The sequence below is a fragment of the Thermobia domestica genome, chromosome 13 (assembly GCF_964235325.1).
Source record: "Thermobia domestica chromosome 13, izTheDome1.hap1.1, whole genome shotgun sequence".
Taxonomy (NCBI): domain Eukaryota; kingdom Metazoa; phylum Arthropoda; class Insecta; order Zygentoma; family Lepismatidae; genus Thermobia; species Thermobia domestica.
Window position 1 is genome coordinate 134,487,481 of NC_137466.1, and position 23,920 is coordinate 134,511,400.

Genomic DNA, 23,920 nt, shown 5'->3' on the forward strand with positions numbered 1-23,920 from the left:
AGTGATGGCCAATTCCGGAATTTTTACTTTCCGGATTCCGGAAAGTAAAATCGGAAAAATTCCGATTTCGGACAAATTTGGAATTCAGAAAAATTCCGGAAAGTGAAATTTCCGATGTCGGAAAATTTTGGCCATTTCTACTCTGAAGTGACAACTGTCACACTTTAAAACTTTTTCAAATAATCATCTTAGTAAATATTAGGTAAGCTTAAAAATAGAACTGGTGCAATGTGTAGTTTTGGTATTATCATAATACTGTATTTTTGTACTTTAACTATGACTTTCAACTTTTTTCCCAATTGTACCATCGCTTACAACTATCAAACTTTTGTAACTTCTTATAGGATTAGTTTGCATTTATTAAGTATGATTAAATAACAAAAAGAGATACCTTTTTTTTTGTAATAATCTTGCGGTTTTGTGAATGGAAAATATAGGCCTAGCAATGTAACAGGTTTTTAAGTAATTATTACAAACCCTATCAACAGAAATAAGAAATAGTAGACTAATGTACATATCTGTAGATGAAAACAATAAACATACATATCAGTAATACTTCTTAGAATTACATAGATTTACATACAAAATGTTGTATCCTATATTTCACAGCTCATTCTTTTCATTGATGATATGATGTCTTCTTTTAATTGTTGTAATTTACGAGCAATGGCACAATTTGTAACAAAACTTAAAACTGTATATCTCCGTACATGTAAAATACCAAAAAAATAATAATTACAAAAATACCAAAAGCACCCTTTTTATTTTTCAACCATATCATGTATGTGCTAAGATGGTTCTATTAAAAAGTTTCAAAAGTTTCATAGATGTAGCTTACGAGCAATGACATAATTGGTAACAGAACTTAAAACTGTATATTTCTGTACATGTAAAATATAAAAAAATAATAATTACAAAAATACAAAAAAATACCCTCTTTATTTTTAACCATACCATGTACGTGTTAAGATGAATGTACAAAAAAGTTTCAAAAGTTTCATAGTTGTAATTTTTGAGCAATGGCACAATTTGTAAAAATCCTAAAATTTGCTTTTTATGCCCATTTATATTTGACAGTGTAACCTTTTACAAGGTTACTTCAGATCTACTGAAAGAGCAAAAATTAAGCTATCATTTGACACTTGGATGAGTGCAATAACTTCACAAATAAGGAAGTTATGGTAATTTAGTTCTATGATGCTGAGTGCCAAAAAGTGAAATTGAAGCAAGATTCACATTTTTCAAAACTTTCTCCCCAGTCCATTTCTCATCCAAAAAATCGGGGAAAAAATAATTTAGCATAATTTCATTGGTATTTATGTATGAATAAATTTTGAAGAGAATATGAGACATTGAAGCACAGTGCTCTAGGTGATTTGACATGGAATGACTCCCCTAGGAGTTTGTCTTATGGGTGCTTTTTCACATTCTTGAAGAAGAGTCTTATAAAATTTCTTTACAGACATGAGGGGATTTTTTTTTCTGATAGCTTACCTTATTATTAGCTTCTAAAGACATTTTGATTTTTCTTCCTCCTTTTCAACATTTATGCTGTAGGGAAGTGCTCAAACTGATTTGAGACAGGGAGAGGAGGATGCCCCTTCAGAAATGACTTTATATTTACAATTTTTTAAAACATTAAAACTGAATTGGTGGTATTTCTTTCGGGGTGTAATTGTTCCGGTATCAGATCATATTGTGTCTATTTTATCTTTTTAGAATAAGTAGAACCAAAGATCGTTGTGATATTCCAAATTAATTAATTCTAAATCTAAGGACATTCATAAGCAATTTCTTTTCGCGCAGTTATACAACAATGGCTGGCTCTGGCAAAAAACAAGATTATAGACGAACGTAGTTTTTCAAGGAAAATGAACAAACATGTATTTTTTGTGAACGCGAAACATAATCCTGTTTGTTTAATGTGTAATAAATCACTGTTTTCTGTGAAGGAATACAATCTAAAGAGACATTATGAAACAAGACAAGAGTCCCAATTTGCAGAAGTCCAAGGACATTTTCACTTGGACAAATTTGTCTATTTGAAGAAGAAACTATGTGGCCAGCAGCTCACATTTATAAGTGATAATTCAGAACAAACTACATTGGGAAAAAAAGATGGTATCCGATCATTGCATCCTACATCAGGAAAATTTGTATGCCAAAGGTGTGGGTTTCAGAGATTTTATGAAGGACGTTGTTAAAATTGTGAACTTCATTGAACGACAGCCAGTCAACCGATGATTGGACTACAGACAACGTGTTCTACTATACAGAATTCGTTGTCTTATTCTAGATAAAATGCTTAGTGAATTCATGGCTAGTAAAGATGACAATTGAACAGTTCAGTGATCCGGAATGGATGGCTAATTTTGCTTGTCTCAGAGATATTACAATGCACTTCAACGATTTGAATATCAGACTCGACGAGAGAAGAACAATTTGGAAACCACCTCTATGATTATGGAAGCTTTTGAATCCAAATTATACTTGTGGGAGAATCAGCTTAGAAATGGTGATCTCACACATTTTCAAGCGCTTTCACAATTGTTTCAAGATAACGTATACTTAAGCTACCCCAGCGTTAAGGTCTAAGCTCGCCACAAGATTTCTAAATGCTTGGTCACATACCAGCATGCTTCAAATATTCTCCACCCTTTTCATTGTAGATGCTAAAATGTCCGAGGTAACATGCAAATGTAACTTACTGAATTCAAAGAAAAATTTAATAGTCTAAATATGTGACAGAAACAGAACTCTCGGCATTATACAATTATGCCCTTTTTACTGCATCACTATTCGGTACCATTTACGAGTATGTGCATGAGCAGCTCTTTTCTAAGAGGAATGTGAAAAAGGTAAGGAGTCGACTCAGCAACACGCATCTTGAAAACTATATGCGAGTAGCATAATCCAATTTCAAAACAAATATTGACATGGTAGTGAAAAAAATGCAGTTAACAATGTTCTCACTGAAAGTTAAAATGACATTTGTATATGTGTGTGCGTGTGAAAAGACAATTTTTAACTTTAACAAATCAGTAACATGAAAAAATTGTATTGTGCTGATTGCTACCAGGTACACTTCTTACATAAATGTTATGACAAAATTAATATTAATTCAGAATTTGATGTTCTTTTTAACGGTTACATTTTGTATTTGAAACTAATGAATAACAAAGATTATCAAAGTGTCCAATACTCAGCAAAATATTATAACACTCTTTTCATTCATGTGCATTTATGTTTAGTCCAAAAAAATGTACAGTAAATGTATATGTACTGAATCGTATAGGAATTACGTTATACTGCGCCAGCTTTTATGGACCTGACCAGATCCGTGCGGCTCGCCACTGTTTTACGAAATGTGACAGTGGCCCGCTAAAGGAAAAAGATTGAAGACCACAGCCCTAAATGAAAATTTTCCGTGAAATAGTAGGATGTTTGGCTTTAGCATGTTCCTATTAATCTTGCACCTTGAAAACACGTTAAAAGAAAAGGCTACGTAAGTCGTAGCGAATACACATTGAAAAGTAAATAAATGATAACATTATATGCGGTATGTGACCGTAACAGTCATTAACTTTTCCCAGTTTATTGGCAACTACTACATCAGTCAGAGCAGCAGCAAGCTATGCAACTGAAAAATATGCAAACGGAAAGAGCAAACAAGTGAACTTGTATACGTAGTGACAAAACAAGACAACAAAACGAGTCAAGCTGTTACTATAGGGACACATCACGTGGAGGAAGGAAGTATTCACATTTTGTTTTACGTAACATTTCTCAACAACTGAAGTCTATATTGAAGATGTTCAGGGACGCAGCCACTTATTACAGATGACGTGCTTCTCATTAGTGTGCTAGATTAGTATTTATGTGTGGGGTGTTCTATTATTTGAGATAGTACAAGCGAGGTCATCGGTTCGAGACTGTGCAAAAACAAAAGCGAAGTGAAATAACCAATGCTCGCCAGGCCGGCTAAGAAGAAGAAGGCAAGTAACGATGTTTATATTTATCCTTGAATGACGTAACAGACAATAGATCCGATAGAATGCGAGGAGCGGTAATGTGAAGTAGGGGCGGAAATAATGGCAGGTAGATAGTTTTAAAGGAGGAGAAATTTAATGTAATAAGAAGTTTGTATCGGAAAAGTAAGAGTCAGAGTACTTTTGTTGTACGCGTTCGGTGTACTGCATTTGTGTGTGTAAGTTTGTATGTTATTGTGCGCGCTCACCTTCGGAACTACAGGACAAAAACAATATCGTATCAGCTGACTGCTGTTGGTGTGTGTGTGCCGTGCTGACGTTGGATGGAAAATCTTAGTCTGTGAAGTAAATGAATCAAAGCACTGGTAACTCTCATAGCCACTTACTTGCTTCACTTACTACAAATAAAAAAAAAAAACTTTTCAGTTGATTTCTCGATTGATTGGTGTTGTGTCATGCAAAAGAAATGTTTTTATCAGTGAATAAGTGAATGGCCATCGACGTCAGACGCTATAGATCTCAGCTGGCATTCTAGTTCAATGTCTCTAGACATCAAATCACTGAGAACAACATGTGTACACACGGATGTGAGTAAAATTTTAACTTTCTAATAATTGAGATAATTAGTGCTTTTAAAATATATATAAATAAGTAAGTAAGAAAAGTCGAAGTTTTCAAAGTATCAAGGCCCATTTCGTTAGGAACTGTCAAAGCTTCTGTCGGAAAGCTGGTTCTATTCGATTCACATCATATAAGTAAGGTCACTAACCTAGTTTGACAGAAATAGAGTGGTCCGCCGTGGTTCAAAAGGGTTGACGGGAAAACTCAGTAAGGTAGTAGGTTACGAATCCCACGTACCGTACACAAAAACCGAGTCTGGTTTCATTACAGAGATTGATTCACATGTTTAAGTCAATATTCTTTCAATAAAAGTCAATTTTCTCGTCTAAATGTATTTGTGAAAAGAAAATAATCAACATTGATTTAAACACTAATAAATATTTCTTTTTTTTTTCAAATATGTCTAGACGATAGCTACAGTATGTAGGCCTATTTATGTAGATTTTATGTTACCATTTATAGCCATTTTATCAGCCGTTGTTAGTATAATCATAACGATGCACGTTGAGGAAATTCTTGAGATTTTTCAATTTTCTTGAACAAATAAACGCCGATGTTCAATTAGTACCCTCTTATCATAAGTAGGCCTACCTGAAATACCAAACATATATATATATATATATATATATATATATATATATATATATATATATATATATATATATATATATATATATATATATATATATATATAGTAATAGAGAATAAAATTATGCGTTTGAGTTTTGTTTTTCGTCCGTATGCAAAATCGAGGCTATGAAGGACGAGGTCTCAGAACCACGACCGGGGATTGAATCCGATGCAGTTGTACAATCATCATGCAAGACCAATCTTTACAGTATAGACAGTTTCTCACCACTTTATCTCGCCTCCAGGAGAGTTGAATTACAGGACCACTTCACCGACTAGTGATAATTTCAGGGTACGTCGGTAGGGAAATCCATACCTCCGTTCACATGCGCATTGTGTGTTACCAAACATTCACAGTGCTACCTATTACTCACACGTGAGAAATCTTTTGAACAGAGGTGGCTTCTAAAGGAAATCACACCTATATTTCTTTTCTTTTTGCGCTTAAAACTAAAAGAAGAAAACTCCCTTAATGAACTAATTATTGCATACGACAGTTAATACATTAGATAACATTTATTGCCTTAGTTTGAAGCGGAAGCAGCTTTAGGGGGTCAAGCCCAGGTCTACCCAAAAATATTGGAAAATATAAACCTTAAGAAGGTAATGTATTTACTACAAGGAACAAAACCAATTTATTATTCAATAATTCAAGTTATAATTATTGAATGATTTATATGTAGACTATATGCCTAAAAGCATCAATCAGTATTTCCTACAGTCATTATCCATGAAAATATTGTGTATGTTGATACATGAGCAAAAGAGCGGGCTAAGTTAAATTAAAAGCCTAAAATCTCCCCTGGTTTGAAGCGATAAAACTTTAATTTTTCACTAATGTGACTTCCCTCACGAAAAGCTTCTACTTTAGAAATCATGTAACCATCACTGTCATCGGCCCTGCGAATAGGAAATAGGTTTTAAGGAAACAGGTAACGAATAAATATTAGATATAAGCATTATTAACGAAGAAAAAAGTGCAGTATTTAGTTCAATGTCCACGGTTTCATGTGGACAGACATAAGGTGGCTATATTTTTCATAAACATTAGTTTCGGGCATTTAAATTGGTTTCACTGACTACTTAATCCAAGCAGTACCGAGGAGTATTTGTTTAAATGTCTACATCGGCGCAAATCTGTCTTCAACATTGGGGGAGGCGGGTAGACAGTTCCCATAATTTTTTAAGCGATGTTCAAAATATTTATGAAATTAAAAAAAAATATATACTGTGGAGGATCAGGGGAGCAGAGTTTTCAACATCGGGACGTGGCCAGATTTGAGGCTTATTCTGGCGGGGAAGAAGGGGTAGTGAGACTCACGTTACAGTAGATTAATCTGATTTCTGAAGTGAATTTGTTGTATAATATACAGCAAGGGACGTCACTTTCATCTCATTTTCCTTTGTGGCAGTCGGACAAATCATCACATTTCTCCCCCAAAAAACAAATTTCAAATCGGATTATTTGGAGACATGTCCCCCTCACTCCCCCGGATTTGCGCCAGTGAATGTCTATACTAAGTCCTACTGCAACTTTTCTTTTAAATCTTGTATTAATATGAGTGCAAGGTATTTTATTTTTTAGTGCATAATAAGTATAAAAGTCAGGCAATTGTTTGAAAGTTTCCAATGATCCGAATAGTTGTCTTGGGTTCGAAAGAACTGCATAAGATGACGAAATAACACGCTGTAGCACTTATTTAAATTTGATTCATAAATTCACTTGAGCATGAGAAAGGAAAGTTCTAGGACGCAGGTCCCCCCTTATAGGTAAGTAGCTAGGTTGGTTCCTTTCTGTACCAAACTTCAATGTTTTATTCACATAGTATTGCCGAACGAGCGCTAGCGAATGAAGGCGGTTAGAGCCCCTCAGGGCACGTTGTTTTCTGTGTTTATTACAGGTAAATCGGAATGGGGACCTGTGTTCTGGAACCTTCTCGCGTGAGATTGTTGTCAGTGTAGAGAAAAAAATGGGAAAAATTGAAAAGTGATCAGTTTAATGAAACAAATAAAAAATAAACTTAAAAATCTAGTTCGAATTGTTCCCTTGGTTGCGTATGCAAGCACATAGACTGCGACGTACTTCAGTCACTGTCACTCGCGATGAAAGCGTGCCTTTATGTGGTGGGGGCTGCGATGATACCCTCTCTCTAAGCTCTTCTACAGATACTACCAGTGTGCAGTATATCAGCCCCTTCATGTGATCCCAAATGTAGAAGTTACATGGTGTTAAGTTCGAACTCAAATTGTGAAATAAAGTACAGTTTTGAAGAAAGTTCACTCATGTTGTGTTTATAAGAAGTCTAACATTTACACACTTAAGTTTACTAGCTTCCACCGAGCTCTCAAATGATGGTAAACCTGATCCGCTGCCACTCATATCCTGAGATTTTTTCTTTTTTTTACGGTAACGCCACCTTGTGAGTAAAAGGGTCAATACTTTCTGGACTTTATGAGCCTTATGCAGAGTAGTTTTGATGTGTGATTAGCGTCATACTAAAGGCCTGACTACTGCAGGAAACATGTAAGGTGAACTCATTAGTATGACACTAATCACCCGTCAGAACAAGGCCCTATATTTCTAATTATTATTATTGCACTACGTTGTTATCCCATATACTGTATTTGTTCCAGTGTGAATTCGCATTTAGCTGTATTTGGAACTGTGTTCGTAAACAAAATAAATGAATATTTGAACAATTTCAGGTCATAATGTTGTGCGTGTTCATATGAAATGCAAGTGTAAAAACCTACTTATCTGAAGGTCTGCAGCTACATAGATACCTCTAATAATGATTAGAGTATGCTTTTAAGTGCTTAATACTTTTGTTAAAGCGCCTATCCAACACGGACTAACATTAACATGGAAGTAGTATAAAGTTCGTTACATTCATTTGAAAACAGCATTTTAAATACGGTAGTATCAACAATGATGAAGCGTGGTTTTGTATCGATTGATATCAGACTAGCTTTTGAGTTTAAATTTTATACATTAGAGTATTATCAGAATGCCAAACGTTACTCGTTAAGCACAGAAACAAGTGGAAACATTTAAAAGCTTTTCGAGTCTTCATACACGCAGTTCTACAAGGAGGCAGCTTGGTGTCTATAAATCACTCTTTAGGGCGAAACAATGGTAGAAAACATTTGTACGTACGTATAATAATTTCTTATTCTTATTGATTAACAGTCGTAGCTTTAAATCAAATTATTATTTTCTTATTCTGCTCTTTCCAGAAACCAAAATGTGAAATAGTGTACAATTTTAGTGAATTACTTGTATATTAACTATTTTAAACAAATCAGTGTGATGAACAAAATTGCTGAAAACTTCTTTCGAGTGCGAGTTTCTTGATAGCAATTGCCTGCCTGACGCCCTCTTGCAGTTGTAAAATGCAGACTTTAAGCCCAATTTATACTGGAAACGATAACATAAGCATTGGGAAAGGAAATCTATCAGACTGTATTAAAAGTATGGTAGAGTGTTCACCTCTGGTGCATGGGGTCCCGGGTTCAATCCCAGCTCCCGCCAGGTGAACTTTGTGGGGTAGAAAAACTGTGTGCTTCCTCGGGGATCTCCCGTTTCCTCCCACTTTCTTCATTCCACCATTTCATTCATTTCTCATCAATCTCCTTTAGCCTACCCGGCAGCACGTGGGACGTTAAACTCAAAGATTCATTTCAATTTTTATTATAAATACCATCTCAAGACTCATCTGGTACTACTAAGAAAGTTTTCGAGAAACCGACGTCTCGAAATTCCAGTCGAGACAAAATATATGATTTAAAATGTACGCACACATTATCCAGACCATTATGACCTAATTGTCTGATGATTCAAGAGTTATTAAGTTACATATTCCCTTTCATTTTGATATGTAATAGATAATCTGTCGCACTAGAAAACATGTATTTGTTTACATACAGGATTTTGTACATAAAATCTATAAGTGTCTCTATTAGAATATTAAATCGTAGTAATTATATGTTTTAGTGCATGAGTATTAGTGAAATTTGCCTACTGCTCTTTCTCTTAAGAAGTAATTTGGTTAAAATTAACGAAACCTCACTAGATCAAAGAGCATATTAAGAACTCAGTTTCATTCGAGAGACCTATTTGTTGCAACAGAAACACTTCATGATGGTAGGCTTGTACTTAACTGAAAAGTTCTGTAATTAATGCACATCTACGAATAAACGACATAACAGAAATGAGTGCAGACTATTAATTTTCAACTAGCTGATCCTACGCTCTCTACACAGCACATCATTCGCATATGAGAATGAATCTCCATGTACAGATACAAGTGGAGGACGTGTTCATAAAAATCGGCAAGGGTTATCATAAAGGGGACATATTTTTCGATTTTCAATATTTTGCAGCGTTCCCAAGCAGTAAAAACGGAGGGGCGGTCCAGGACACTGAACAAGAACTTCATTATTATCCCTATCATCTTCAAAGGAATACTTAACATATTTTGCCCACACTCCCCAGCAAAAGTTCAAACTACATGTAGTCCAGGAACTTTAGTCAAAAAATGGGTGTTTCTTCGGAAAAATTAGAAGCTAAGGTTTTTCTTCACAAAAACGTTCATTAGGTCATTCTAAATGACATATCAAAAGTCCCCGACTTTCTGACGTACGCTTCCCCTTTTTTCGGGGAGTGGAAGTGGGGGAGGAAAACGCAATTTAAAATACAATCACATTCAGCTTATTTGTATGTTAACCTAAATATTCCGAATAAAAAAAAAAATTACCTGGAACGCTTAGCACATTTGCTCGTAAATGTTTCACAGGAAGTCCCAAAGAATATCGGGTCGGGTTTCGGAAATATGACGTCATCAAAATGGCCGACACCAGAATTTGTAGTGTTTTGTGGGAATGGCTATAACTTTCCGCAGAATAGTGGTAAAACCGTCGTTTTTGTTTCAGATTGAAGATAATTAATTACCAATTGTACGGAATGAAACATGCTTCTGTATCGTTAATTTCTTTCGAGATACAATAACCAAAAACTAATTTTTGAGTACCTGGTTTTAAGTGTAAATGCAAATAGCTCAGTAATCATAAAATATTTCAAAATATATCTTCAAATAAAGGTTGTAGACCATTATAAAGCCTTTCCAACGGTATCTGTATCTGCATTTTTTTGTAACTAAAACCAGCTCAAAGGGAGAGTCCAACTGCACAATTATGGGACCAGTATTTAGATATGGTGTTAATCCGTAAAGAGTTTATTGGAGCAGAGAGGATGGGTGACTGGAAGGCATATCTGTATGCAGTGAAGAGGATGATTCCGTATTTCCACGCCGTAGGACATTTTTTGTACGCTAAAAGTGCCAACTTGGTTGTACAAGACATGGTAAAGTTGGAGAACATAATGGATGGAGAAATCTATAGAAAATTTACTGCAAACTTTTTCACTGTTAAGCGATCAGATAAATTTTTAGTGGAACTCCAACAGATATGGTAATAGAACAGTCACTCATGAACTCTTCAAAGGTACGAGGAGGCTTTGTGCATGGAAGAAGTACAAAACAGAATGTTTTAACTAAGTTTGTTGTTGGTTTGTTAAGTGCGAGCAACATTTCTGAAGAACTAGAAAACTTTTGTGGGATTTCGTTTGCAAGTGAAGAACAGCACGTAAATGCCCGAGAATCTCGAATCAAACGGGACCAAGAAGATGTTAGGAAAGTATCAGAGTGGTTCAGTGCCCACAACCCTTTCCCAAATGTACAAGTGATCATGTCTATAGCAACAGGGGTTACAGGTAATGTGGAGAAGATAAACTGCTACGATGCACTGAATATTGAACATTGGAGCAACCATGATGGAAGGAAAAGTTGGTGACAATTTTCATGACATAAAATATTCTCGTACTGATAGGGTTCTTTCTCTTCAAACAGTGAACAGTCACCTTACGGTACATGATGTTACTGTGCCTGTCGATCCACTGTTGTTGTTTCAACGATTCAGCGTAATCAAAAGATCAGATGATGACCTTCGAGCATGTTTAAATTTCGAACTGGAACCTTACCCAATGGCTCTTTTTGATGCAACTGGAATAAGAAAAACGAAGAAATCATCCTTATTCAACATCTTCAACCCGACCAATGTTCATCCTGATCTAGGAAACGCAAACTACGTCGTTGATGGAGGGTTCCTTCTTCATCGAGTGGTGTGGCGTCAAAACGATTCTTTCATGGATATTTGTGATAAATATGTGGCATATGTGGAAAAACACTTCGGTCAAAACACTGTCATCGTATTTGATGGATATGGTAATCCTCAGAAAAATGTAAAAGGCATGGAGCAACTTCGACGGTGCTCGAAAGCAGCATCAAAAACAATTAAAATTGATGGAAACATGGTTGCGACTACGAGCCAAGGCAAACAACAAAAGTAGGTTGATTGGTTTGCTCACTGATAAATTCAAGGTTGCTAATGTTGATGTCAAACAAGCAGAGAATGATGCTGATGTCCTCATTGTAAAAACCGCACTCACGATATCAAAAATTAATTCTAATTCTACAGTTATTGTTGGTGAGGATATTGATTTATTCGTAATCATGACAGTTCGAACTCCGCCGAATTTAGAATTTTTTTCTTGAAGCCAGGAAAAGGAAAGACAGAGTGGAAGATTTACTCATCAAGGAGTTTAGAAGGTGTACGCAAAAATCACATTTTACTTCTACATGCTTTTTCAAACTGTGATGGAACATCTGCCATTTTTCAGAAGGGGAAATCAGCTTGTTTGAAATTATTACAAAAACGTCAAGATTTAAAACATGTCGTAGAAATTTTTAATCGAAGGAACTCCATAAGTAAACCATTTCAGGTAAGTTGAATAGTTTACTTTTCTTATTCATTATTACTCTGAATTTTACATTTCTCATTCTACAAACGATAAGAATCTATCGCCGAACGTTGTAAATCCTCATTTTTGTATCTGTGTCTGAGGTGTGTGTCTTACGGATTCTAATGCGATATTGAATCTTATATCCAATTTTTTCCATTTTTTTTAAAGTAGGCTTATATTGTCTTTACAAGAGTCGGTCTATTAAATAAAACAGCATACCTTCCTTACATTTCAAAAAAAAATTCAGGTACAGGTACCGTTGGAAATACTTTATAATGCCCTACAACCTTTATTTGAAGATATATTTTGAAATATTTTATGATTGCTGAGTTATTTGCATTTACACTTAAAACCAGGTACTCAAAAATTAGTTTTTTTGTTATTGTATCTCGAAAGAAATTAACGATACAGAAGCATGTTTCATTCCGTACAATTGGTAATTAATTATCTTCAATCTGAAACAAAAACGACGGTTTTACCACTATTCTGCGGAAAGTTATAACCATTCCCACAAAACACTACAAATTCTGGTGTCGGCCATTTTGATGACGTCATATTTCCGAAACCCGACCCGATATTCTTTGGGACTTCCTGTGAAACATTTACGAGCAAATGTGCTAAGCGTTCCAGGTAATTTTTTTTTATTCGGAATATTTAGGTTAACATACAAATAAGCTGAATTTGATTGTATTTTAAATTGCGTTTTCCTCCCCCACTTCCACTCCCCGAAAAAAGGGGAAGCGTACATCAGAAAGTCGGGGACTTTTGATATGTCATTTAGAATGACCTAATGAACGTTTTTGTGAAGAAAAACCTTAGCTTCTAATTTTTCCGAAGAAAAATGCTAAAGTTCCTGGACTAATGGCTAGTTGGCAGTAGTATGCTTGCATAACGTTTTACGGTATTTTAAAAGTCTGTTGAAATACTGCAAAACTAGTTAATGTGTCATATGCATGACGTAAAATGTTGTAAGTAACACGTTCAGTACGGTATATAGGCCTATATGTTGCAAGGTTTCCGAAGATATAGGAACTATTAGTCACCTGCTGTTGTGTGAACTGTGATGATGGATCACTGCTCAGCAGGCGAAAACACACAATTATTGTTTGTCGTACTTCAGCAAGAATGTTATCAGCAGCTATGAAGCATAATGATTCCATAAATCACTGATTACTAACTTACGACAATGCAAATTGTTGCTGTTCAAGAGCGCACCCACGTTGGAGGTTTACGGAAAACTGAGCCCCCCCCCCAAAAAAAAAAAATACTTCGTGCCTCGTCGTACAGTTGTAACACTTTCTTAATAAACTATAGGGGAAGGTCGTCTGGTATCGGACACCTTTTAGTCTGTCAGGCTGAAAAATACCTATATCCAATTACTTAATGCACAAAATGATACCTTGGTATTTTATACACAAACATGTAAAAGGTGACTTGACAGGTAGAAACTAATAATATTTATTTTTGTAAAAAAAAAAAAAAAAAAAAAAAAAAAAAAAAAAAAAAAATCAAAGATAATACAAATTAGCGTCCTTAAAAAGTGGACGGTGGTATCGGACAAACATAAAACTATAGATAATCGGTCTTTTGGAGTAATTTAATAACAGAACAACTTACAATTGCTAGTTGTTTACTTACAGGAGTTCTTACGCACAAAATACAGTTTTATTAGGCTTCGAAACACAGCCTCAAATAAAAGTAAATCATCAATCTTAAACTTCTTAGTCTCATCTCCACTTATTTTTTATTGTGACGCAAATGACAATGATAAAACAGTTTGTCTTCAACATTGGCATATTGTTAATGGACCCAGTCTTTATATATGTTACAGCATATCCAATCTTCATCAAAAGACTTCCCGCAGATTATGATGTTTAGTTTTTCAGCAAGTTTGTAAGTTAGTTTTAATAATTCTGGTTTGCTTAGTGGCATTAGTTGACTATCCAAAGTCTTTACATGATTATATAGTATTTCCTCTCGGTCGCGATTAAACGTTCTACTAAACGTGCCTTTGTTATCCGAGTAGCAAGGCTTAGCTATTGCTTCTTTCCTTCTCAGCAGTTTTTTTTTTAAACCTCCTAATGTACTCGTAGGAACACTACATCTAGCACAGGCTGCACGTAGTGCCATTTATTTGGAAATAACTTTGTCCATGGCCAACCTTATATTTTCTTCATTCCAGCTGCCATGTATTTTCCCATGGTTTCTTGAAAAAGTCAGAAACCATTAAAAACATCAAGTTTATTTACCAATGTAATGTCCGATACCACCCGATTCCACTTTGTCCGATACCAGTCGAACGACTTGCAACGTATGAATGGCTATCTACCGGCTTGTAGCAACACGAATGCAACTATACGCCTATGTTGCATACATACTAATAAATGTATGCAACATACATACTAATAAATGTGATAATAATAATATATTAATACACTTATTTTGTAATAACTTATAGCCACATAAATCTACCTCCATGCACCTGATCACTCGCAAAAATACAAAAACCTTGAAGCACGAGACACACCGTTCATCGGACAAATCCACTATGGTGTGGGCTTGGTTAATTCCAAGGATGTTATAAAATAGAGGATTTGCCCATACGTATCTTCATCATATGAACTCAATAAAGCCGAAAAACAATTCAGCATCGTCTGAGGCGGCACGTCTGATTGGCTACTCTCGTTTCCGCCATGATTGTTGGCTCGAAACATTGCTATCTTAGTGGCGCGGAGTGGGCAGAGTAGGTGTGGCGAAGCTGTGACGTATGGCTTCACGATTTTGTTGTATGGGTAGATCCTCTATTTTATAATATCCTTGGTTAGTTCATTCCGATCAACTCACTGTAAACTTAACAGGTGCTATTCTAAGCGGGAAATAACGAAAACTGCTTTTGTCCGATACCGCCCGCTGTCCGATACCAGACGACCTTCCCCTACTACTTCAGGAGAGAAATCATTCATGTAGTGTAAAGATTTATCTTACATCTTTTCTGTACTCTTCTCTTAGAAAAAGACCGTTCAGAGACGCCCGTAGATTTCCAATGCGGCAAAGCCTGATTCTAGGGGCACAAACACAAACATTTTGATGCATATAAAACAACAGTTATTTACACACACATCCTTATTAACTATAGTACTGTAATATTTACTATAAATATATTAAGTATCATAGTATGTACAGTAAATAATAAAGTGTCTTTAACATGTATTTTCAAGAACTGAACACCCTTCGAAAATCTATGGGGTCAACTTATCCCTTGCCCGTTGTGTGCTGTTATGTCTTTTCTATATATTTTTTCTGATAGTATAGGTGACAGTGCTTAACGCTTAATGGTTAACAATATTACTTATCTTTTCGAATATAGAATAACACCGATTCAAAACTACATAAGCGTAGTGCATGAATGCAACTATACGCCTATATTATAATCCTCTCCCAAAAATTTCTGAATGCACGCCTACTGCTATTACCTGTGATTTTATTTCTACTAGCAATATCATATATAAGACAAATTTAATTTAATAGGTTTGTTGATAAGACAGTAAAGAGGATCTCGTGAATTTTATTTATGAATAAATCTAGAGACGTGTTCAATACTCCGTTTCTGAATATTTTACTGTTCTTACAATATTACGTGAAAAAATATGTTCGAATGTAGTTCAAATTACTACTTTGTAACTGTCCTAATTTCTAGTGGGTGTGGCATATTCTTTTCAATATCAATAAAACAGATGAATACATAATATTCAAATATAATTACTATAATGTGTGTATATCCAAATTGGAAACAAATAATGAAATGGAATACTTAAACGAAAATTCTCTCTCAGACAAAGATTAATATTTCTTATGAAATCCCTTATTCTTTATTAAGTTTTTTATCCTTTGTGGCATCCTATGTACGAGTTTAGCACATTTTGCCTTCAATTCAGCAACGTGATACCACAAATTGTTGATCTCCTTGATCAATTGAAGTTTGGTTCTAATGTGCTTCTTCTCTAGCTTTTCTTTTATGAAGCTCCAAAAGTTTTCAATCGGGTTCATACCAGAACTAGTGCCTGGCCACGGAAGAACACTTTCATTGTCCTCAAAGAATGTTGTCACAGCTTTGTCCCGGTGGCATGGGTCTCCATCATGCATAAAGATGAATTGTACGTCATCAAACCAGAGTGCAATCTGGGAAAGCAGTTCTTCTTGAAGTTGTAGGTATTGTTCGTGCTTCATTGTCCTCTCTACTATATACAGTCTTCCAGGCCCGAAGACAGAGATCACACCCCAGACCATGACTGGAGTAGGATGCTTCATGGTTTATTAAAGACGTTCCAACTTGAATTCCTTCCAGGTCAACGTCGCACATATTGTGAACATTCATCAGACACAAAGATACATGATTCATCACTGAAACACACTATTCACCAATCGTCAGCAGTCCAATATTCTAGGCCTCGTGCCCATTCGAGGAGCTTCTTTGCTATAATTAGAATAGACTCTAATTTTTTCTTTCTTGACCGTGTGCTTTTAATCCCTCGGCACAAAGAATCCTTCGAACACTTTCAGGCCAAATGTCTACGTCATACTCAGCCATTTTTGTGCTTAAGTCTATTAGAAGTTGTACTTCTGTTTCCCAGAGACAATTTTTTTAGTTTTCTGATACCTCTTTGCGATAGCTTTGGTTTTCGCCCACACTTCCCAACCCTATTTTGGCTCTTGTTCATTTCAACGGAGATTCTACTTACAGATTTTTGTTCTATCCCAACTCTACTAGCAATGCATTGCTGTGTATATCTTATTTCCACCAACCCCTCATACCAGAAATGAGCAATCAACAAATGATTTACCAACCGTGACCCTTTGTATCTGGCTGCATAGTACGTTGTAGAGCAGTCGCTTCTAACTGGCCGCTGTATAACATAGGAGTAGGCGTTTACCGTCAGAGAAATATTACACGAACACTAGAACAAAGGAAGAGAGGGAAATAAGAAAGTGTTGGCAGTGTACGCGGAATCGTGAACTGACGAGCAATATGCCTGCAAAACCATTGAAAAAACTTGTGTCGATGTCATTGTTTGCCTGTGACCACTGCTCTTTCTCAACGCCAACGTTTTGTCTTCGTATGCTTTAATGAGAAGTGGAGCAGCAAATTATGACGTCACAGAGCACTGAGTTTGAAATGACTATTGTAGGGAACTGAAAACTAGAAACGACAGTTTTAACGCGAATATTCAGATATTTTCTATTTATAACAATAAAACTATCATCTTGAACACACTATTATATTAGAGATAGACATTCATCGCAGCTATTATTAGAAAATGAAATTAGTCCTATATTGTACACTGTTTTCTTCATATTACAAAGATATTTTGTTAAAATCCTGTCAGAATTGACCTATAATTGATTTCGAAAATTTGGTCTACGATATGTGCGTCTACATGTCGGAATGTTAACCGTGAGGGATCAGAAACAGAAAATTCTTATTCACTGGCCACTGGGCGAATTACTGATAGTATTACAAAAGTAGTAGGTATTCAGTGTATCATTTCCTCTTATCTATTTGTATCTTCAAAGAAGGTATCCTGCAGAAATACCAATCGGTAACATTGTTGATGTGTTCAGGTCATATTGTATGTACCGCAAAACGCATTAAAACTATAGGGGTCTACATCCAAACAATTCAGTATTGAACATGCCGTGTAACTCAAATGTGTAGCTTAAATTTTGTCTTGTTCCCAAGCATGACCAACAAAGCACAGAAAATATGCTGTTTTATTGTTGGAGTCAATGAGCGCTTCCTCGATTCATAAATCATATCCCAACAAATGTAACATAAGTTACCTGGATTGCTACTACAATTACGGAACATTCGTCATCATCATCATAGGTACCAGGTATTCTGCCATTATTGGTAAGTCACTTGCCGCAGCTGAGAAGCTTCCATGCTCCGCGGTCTTCCGCTAACCTCTTGGGCTTCACTTACGATTTTACTGTTTTGATATCATCCATTAATTGTAGTCTCCTTCGCCCTCTCTCGCCTTCGGTGCGAGCGGTCCCGGGTTCGATTCCCGGTGGGGTCACTCGGTCGAAAGTGTAACACGCTTTTTCAGGCCAGCCACTCTGAATGAGGTTTTCCTGGGTTTTCCTCATTCACACCAGGCAAATGCCGGGGTGGTACCTAACTTATAGGTCCCAGACCGCCTCCTTCCCTCCCCAATCCTTTCTTCCTTCCCTTTCGCCGGATTGTGTGCTCGCCGGGGGACGTCATCCCTCAAATCGTGACGGGCTAAATGGCCTTAGCTGCCGAAAGCCCGGAAATCTAAATCCTAAATCCTTCGCCCTTTCCCTTTATTTCCTGCCACCATACCATCTAGCACGTCCCTTATGACACATTACCTTCTTAGCCAATCCTACCCAGTTTCTCTTCCTCTTTTTAATAATATCTAAAATTGTTTTTTTTCTCACTGTTTATAGCACCCTCTCATTCGTTTTCTGCTCGATCCACCTAATTCTCTCCATTCTTCTCCATACCCGCATTCCGAAAGCTTCCTCGTTTCTGATCATTTTTGCGTAATTCATATTTCTGACCCATACAGTACAATACTTTACACGAAGCATTTTATGTTTGTTTGGTCAACTCTTTATTCAAAGTCCTAGACCTACAAAATAGACTTTTTCTCCTCCTAAAATCTTCTTTCACCATTCCTATCCTTGCTTTTATTTCACTTTCGCACTTCATATCATCATCAATAATACTACCGAGTATCGAAAACTAGTCACCTTTTCTATTTTCTCGCCTTCTATATTTGACCCCGCCCGCTTCGTTCCAATCACCATGACTTTTGCCTTTCTAACATTTATTTTCATCCCATATTCTTCACAGCCTTTCCTGAAATTTTCTAACATCTTATTGATTTTCTCTTCAGATTTTGCAACAACCACCATATCATCTGTAAATCGAGTACACCTAATAATTCTATCTTCTCCTAAAATGCCGTCTTCATTATGCAGTCTCTTTATTCACTATCTCTTCTCGATCAGGGGGGTAAAAGTGAGGGGGACGCCGTTACCCCACTTCCAAAAAATATTTATAGGGGCGTCCCTCCACTTCCCAAAAAATTACAATGAACAAAGATAAGCACGGGGAACTGCGTGACGTCATGCGTCCCCGTACCATTTCAGATCCACTTTTACTCTTGTTCTAGATAGGTATTAAATATTGTTGGCGAGAGACAGCATCCCTGCCGAACTCCTCTTCTAATTGCACTCTTGCTAAATGTAATTACGAGAACAACACTACAGATAACATTTTGATAACATCCACATATCAATGGCACTAACCAAGCGAACATTGTGACAATTACCAACCAGTCATTAAAACTGTCGATATTGATAAACCATGCTTCTCTCAACAAAGCAGTGTTGCCAGACCAGTCAGTTGGAAAAGCAGGAGATTCGAAGATAAAAAAACAGGAGAAAGCAGTAGACACATACAATGGTGGCGTTTGAGTGTAAATCCGGGGGAGGGGCAATAAAATTTGCCATTATTACGGGCGCAGTAGTCAAAACAAGCCGTTCAGAATTCATTTCCGATTAACTACGTTGAGCAAATGAAAGGGAGAAGTCCCGATTTATATTAATATTATTTGATGCACATAGCGATAACGTAGCTATATGGTACAGTCACACATGATCGTGGAGTAAGACGATTTCTTGCTGACGATCGTGGAGAAATGATCTAAGCCACTCTTCCGACTCAAATCCCAATCTAAACAACACTTACTTGTAAATATTACAGAAAATCATAAAAACGCTAACCATAATGCATATAGAAGATGACATTCAGTTGTATCCTTTGGATTCATATTATATACAGTAAAGCTCTATAAGTATATGCTCTACAAAGCTCTGTGTATTATAACAGAGAAATTTCATCCTCTTATGTGAGGAAACATTGAAAAATTCAATATTAATAATATTTCTTTAACTTCTCGAAGTAAGGAAAAAGCAGGAGATTGTTTACTTTTCATTTTCTTTCGCAGTAGATCAGTAGAACGTACAAAAATCAGGAGATCTCCTGCAAAATCAGTAGATCTGGCAACACAGCAACAAAGGGAAAATATTGATTCCGTTCAGACTTTCACCTGTTTTCACATGATTGATTGGATGAGGTCACGTGTTATGAGCAGCGTTGCCTAATCGAATCGCAAGTACAAGAGTCGATTGTTAAAACCATTGAAACTTCGCAACGCTGCATATGCGTAGTTATAATGTCCCATTGCGTTAAATGTAAAACAAAGTCTGTTTATTCAGAAACTTAAACTAGAAGACATTTTTTACTGTAGTTTCCGTATTCAGCGTCCAAACATCTATAAAGGACGGCTGATTTTGTGTTTGTAAATAAATACTTAAAATTTGTTGATTAATGAAATTGCAATTCTTAGAAGTTAGAGAAATGAAATTCGGCGTACAAATTCCCATTTAAAAACAAATGAACGTACGTTCCAAAGCTTCTGAAAATTCACTTTCTAAAGGGAGAAAAAGGGAACAAATCTGTAATATTCCAATTTCTGATTCTTTATTGAGAATGAGCCCAATGTGACTATTCGCTTATTTAGCCTAGTATAACTAGAAAATGAACCTGGACATAATTCTTGAATTTCTGAAACTTTGCACACAGAGTCCCTAAGGTATGTACAGAAATATATTTATTCTATCAGGCCTTGTTTCCGTTTTGTACTAATACACAATAACACACTGAGCAAGGCTATGTGATAATATGAAAAAAAAAAAAAAAAACTAGTATCACGTAACAGTTTCAACACAATAACTGTGTCTTCATCAGACTTCCACTCCTTCTGGCTGCTTGGGAGTTGGTCATCACTTATATAGTCTCCGGAGATCAACTTTTAATTAGGCTCCGCCTCTTCATTAAAAACTAACACTTGTGTGGCTTTCACTTTCACTTTTTAGCTGCACACGTGTCCAATTAAAAGTTTACTTTTTTTGGTTGGATACATTATGTCCTCTAATTATCCTTATTTTCCTTGTTAATTTTTCCTCTTTCTTTCTTCCTTTTCATTTCTTCTTCTTTGAGCAGAATCTTTTCCCACTCTTTATTTATCGAGAATCCTGCATTCCAATTCATCACCTTGTCTCCTGCCCTCATAATCTCCCTAGATTCCTTCCTAGAGACTATATAAGTGATGACCAACTCCCAAGCAGCCAGAAGGAGTGGAAGTCTGATGAAGACACAGTTATTGTGTTGAAACTGTTACGTGATACTGTTTTTTTTTTTTTTTTTTTTTTTTTTTTTTTTTTTTTTTTTTACATATCACATAGCCTTGCTCAGTGTGTTATTGTGTATTAGAAATATATTAAAGTTCCCATCTCTCTGACGCTTCCATCATATCCAATATGGGGGATAATTCAACATGGCTGCCAACAATACTTAAAACGCAGTATAGCTTTGAGTTGAACCCGGACATAATTTATGAAACCTTACACACGGAGTTCCCAAGACATATGTATATAACAACATATTAAAAAAAAAAACTGCACCCCTCTCACTCTTGCTTCATCCAATATGGCTGTCAATCCAACATGACTGCCAATCGCATTTATGAGACGTACAATTGTGTGTGATTCTGGCTACTTGTATTTATAGTGGGAGTCTCTCTCAGCACATAAATCAGAGATTATTATGAGGTGAAATAGATTATTAAAGTACATTGGGCAGAAGTTGTCTCAAAATAATAACATACAATAAGAGTAAATGTATTCCTAGATAACATTGGATTATTAACTGTGATATTTATGGGTCATTATAGTTACTAGAAGTTCCGTATGTAACTTATTGACTCTTATACCATTTTACAACATAATTATTTAAAGTTCACAAACACCTCATGCCCAGACTCGAACCCCGGACCTCATCAATAGTAATCTGGCCACCTAGACTGCTCAGACATTTGGATTATTTTCGAATATTATCTTAAACAAAAAGTACCCCTCAAAACTGAATTAAAAGCAATTAAAAAAAATGGAGTTATTAAAAATGTTCCAGTTAAGCAGGTAACTTGAATCGTTTGACGTCGGGCTCGTTCTTTGAATGAACGCATTTGTTTCTTCACAGAATTCATGATCTGAGTTTTTCGGTCTCAGATTCATTACTATGTATGAGAATTTTCACTGATGATACTACGACAGTAAGTACATAAACTTGCACATAAAAGACCTGCACGTCGACATGAACAACGCATGCATTCGGCAATTTTGCATGCACAAGAAATTAATGTAAGGAAAAAGTCTGGAGCTAACGTCTAAAGGCACGGAACTGGAAGAAGTTGTTCATTTAGTCTTCCATTCCCATTCATTTGGATGTAAATTGTTCCCTAACCAACACTTGGTGCTAGACGCGCAAGAAATGGAGTTTACTTGCATCTGTGGTCGACGGAAGCGTGGCAAGGTTGAAGTTTGAAGACAGGCGTTGGCTTGCTACATAACGCGTATGTGAAATAACAAGTATCTAACGTATCACCAGTGCGAGCACCGTACAGCTGTAATAGGAATTTCTCTCTTCAGGCTTTGACTTTTGTATGATAGAATCAGAAGAGCACCGAATTTCCAATAATTGCTGCAGTTGGTGTTTTTCTCCGCTTCACATCAATAGGAAAATTGACAACACTATCTGGCATTATATATTGTGCTCCACCAAGGCTGTGAAATGTTCCTTGGTCATCTGTGGTTCTGATATTAAAATCTGTGTTATCAAACACGAACTGTACAAAAGCCTTTGGTTCTGCAGAAGCTTCTGCAGGACGTGATAGAGCAGATGCCCCATACCCCATAACTTCATTACAGTCTTCACTGAAACCAATGCTATGAAGAAAGTCTACCAGTTGGCGAGATGTGTATCGACGATGAACATGAACTCCTGTAGCAAGAAGCAGCGAGGATATAAATAAACGAAGTCTGGTTGCTTCTATTATGCAACTGCCTATCGACAAACATTTTCTTTCCCATGATGCATTGTCTTTCTGAGACCAGGGTTCGATTCTCGGCGGGAGCTCATGTAGTTCGGATTCCACGTTAATCAGTAGGTCCATGTCTCATATAGCCTCACTGATGAGCGGGACGTTAAACTCAAAATCAACCTCAGTCTTCATTATAATTTCTTGAAGAAATATGTGAAGAGAGGCTGGGATGAATGAAGCGCCTCCTTTCTCCATATTGTCAGTTCTTGATTAATTATCTACTGAATATGTACATCCCTGTATATCTTGTCTAACAAGTTGTGCTGCAGTAAGTATAATGCGTTCTTCCTTTTGTCGGGTCTGCTTTACGTTAACAATATCAAGCTTCACTCGGAATATTAGCTACTGCATCTTTGAGTCTCTATGCTTCTCCTTGGAATATTTGTAATGATTACGCGATCTCCAAAGTAGTCCAAAGTTTCATTTTCAGCTGCTTGTCATTGTATGTCAAATCATCACCTCCAAATTCAACCATCTTCTCCATTAATTCATCCATAGAATATTGACACTCATCCTCAATTTTCATGAACTGACACAGTATCTCAAAAGTTACTTGCTTTACCGACGTTATTGGTCTTCCAATGTTTTGCAAGGACTCACTCAATCGATAGTCGAAAGGATGATAGAGATAATGATCTAGGATTACAAAATATCTTGTAACATTGTCGGTGGTATCGTCCGTCAACTGCAACAGGATCGATGGTACTATTAACACGTGACTGCGTTTCTGCTCCCCATTTGTTTCCACTAACTCTAACCTACTTATTGATAGTTTTCTTTATCTGTAA

The 23,920-nt window shown here is 36.2% G+C and overlaps 1 protein-coding gene across 2 annotated transcripts in view; it reads left to right on the top strand.

Moving 5' to 3' along the window:
• zyd (sodium/potassium/calcium exchanger zydeco) overlaps positions 1 to 23,920 on the top strand; it is a 328,654-nt gene that overhangs the window by 150,273 nt on the left and 154,461 nt on the right. Inside the window, exon 1 of one of the 2 annotated variants that reach the window (XM_081736517.1) lies at positions 4,040 to 4,576. The exons of the other annotated variant lie outside the window; for it this stretch is intronic. Coding sequence (XP_081592643.1) covers positions 4,561 to 4,576 — 16 coding nt within the window. The 5' untranslated portion in view covers positions 4,040 to 4,560. Of the gene's footprint in view, positions 1 to 4,039; positions 4,577 to 23,920 lie in introns of those variants that run through there. 2 annotated transcript variants of the gene reach the window in all.